General features: G+C 36.6%; 1 protein-coding gene across 1 annotated transcript; it reads left to right on the top strand.

Annotated features, from left to right (window-relative positions):
• Positions 1-55: 55 nt before the first annotated feature.
• On the top strand, positions 56-882 carry LOC111412797 (probable protein S-acyltransferase 23). The gene is made up of 3 exons (XM_023043698.1): positions 56-150; positions 235-312; positions 447-882. Exons 1-3 carry the CDS (start codon positions 76-78, stop codon positions 585-587), a joined length of 294 nt encoding a protein of 97 aa, XP_022899466.1. The 5' UTR covers positions 56-75; the 3' UTR covers positions 588-882.
• The last annotated feature ends 6 nt before the right edge of the window (positions 883-888 follow it).

Here is an 888-nt window from a genome sequence, read left to right as displayed (position 1 = left end):
GTTTTTTTTTTTTTTTTTTTTTTTTTTTTTGGTCTTCAAGTTGGATCCTTAATGTTACTGCTCTTTTAGTTGGTGATGATTCTCCCATTCTGCTGCAGTGAAGATCCTGGTTATATAAAGAAAGGGGTGGGTAGCCATTCTGATGTGGAGGTACCTGATCTCTTGCATAAAGTTGGTGTCTCAATTTTTTCGAGTGACCATGGTACTGGATCAAATTGTTTTAATGTAATGCAGGATCCTTTATTGAACACTGATTTGAATAGTAACCCCATTTGGACGGGAAACTGGTCTCAATTGTGCCCTACATGCAAGGTTTGTTTGCAAAGTTATCATTTTGATAGCAAATAACTAAGAAATATACGATTGCATCTGGTTGCTTTCTCTGATGCATCTGGGGCTTGAGTGCTCTTTTAACTTTCTGTTTTCTTACAATATTTGTATTCTAGATAATAAGACCTATTCGCTCCAAGCACTGTCCGACATGTAAACGCTGCGTGGAACAGTTTGACCATCATTGCCCCTGGATCTCAAACTGTGTGGGGAAGGTAAGTACTAAGAATTCATATGATTTTCACTCAGTGAACTAAGGCCATGCTGATCACACATTTACATGTAGACAACTGATGAATATATAGAGTTGCCAGATCATCTTTTCTGGTATAGTTTTTGTGGAAGTGCCTCTTCATTTTATATGTTAAGAGGTGGCAGTGCCAGAATTCAGGAATTATCTATTATTTATAGTTTAAGTGATTCCTTATGGAAATTTTGTGTAGGCTTGAATTGATTTCTATTTATTCCCCAGCATAGTATGGTGCTAGAATCGAATTTTCCTTTGCTCCTTGAATTTGTTCACTTTTCTATACTACAATCCATCTGGTCTTGCTTTTT

This window comes from Olea europaea, chromosome 16 (genome assembly GCF_002742605.1).
Source record: "Olea europaea var. sylvestris chromosome 16, O_europaea_v1, whole genome shotgun sequence".
NCBI lineage: Eukaryota > Viridiplantae > Streptophyta > Magnoliopsida > Lamiales > Oleaceae > Olea > Olea europaea.
The sequence above is the reverse complement of the archived record's forward strand: the minus strand, read 5'-3'. Positions and strand labels throughout refer to the sequence as shown.

What these genes read in the sequence shown, in the direction of transcription:
- LOC111412797 (XM_023043698.1), top strand. Translation starts at nt 76, where the DNA reads ATGATTCTCCCATTCTGCTGCAGTGAAGATCCTGGTTATATAAAGAAA. An exon ending in GTAGCCATTCTGATGTGGAG is followed by an intron (nt 151 to 234) that starts GTACCTGATCTC and finishes AATGTAATGCAG; the next exon opens with GATCCTTTATTGAACACTGA. An exon ending in AATTGTGCCCTACATGCAAG is followed by an intron (nt 313 to 446) that starts GTTTGTTTGCAA and finishes TTTGTATTCTAG; the next exon opens with ATAATAAGACCTATTCGCTC.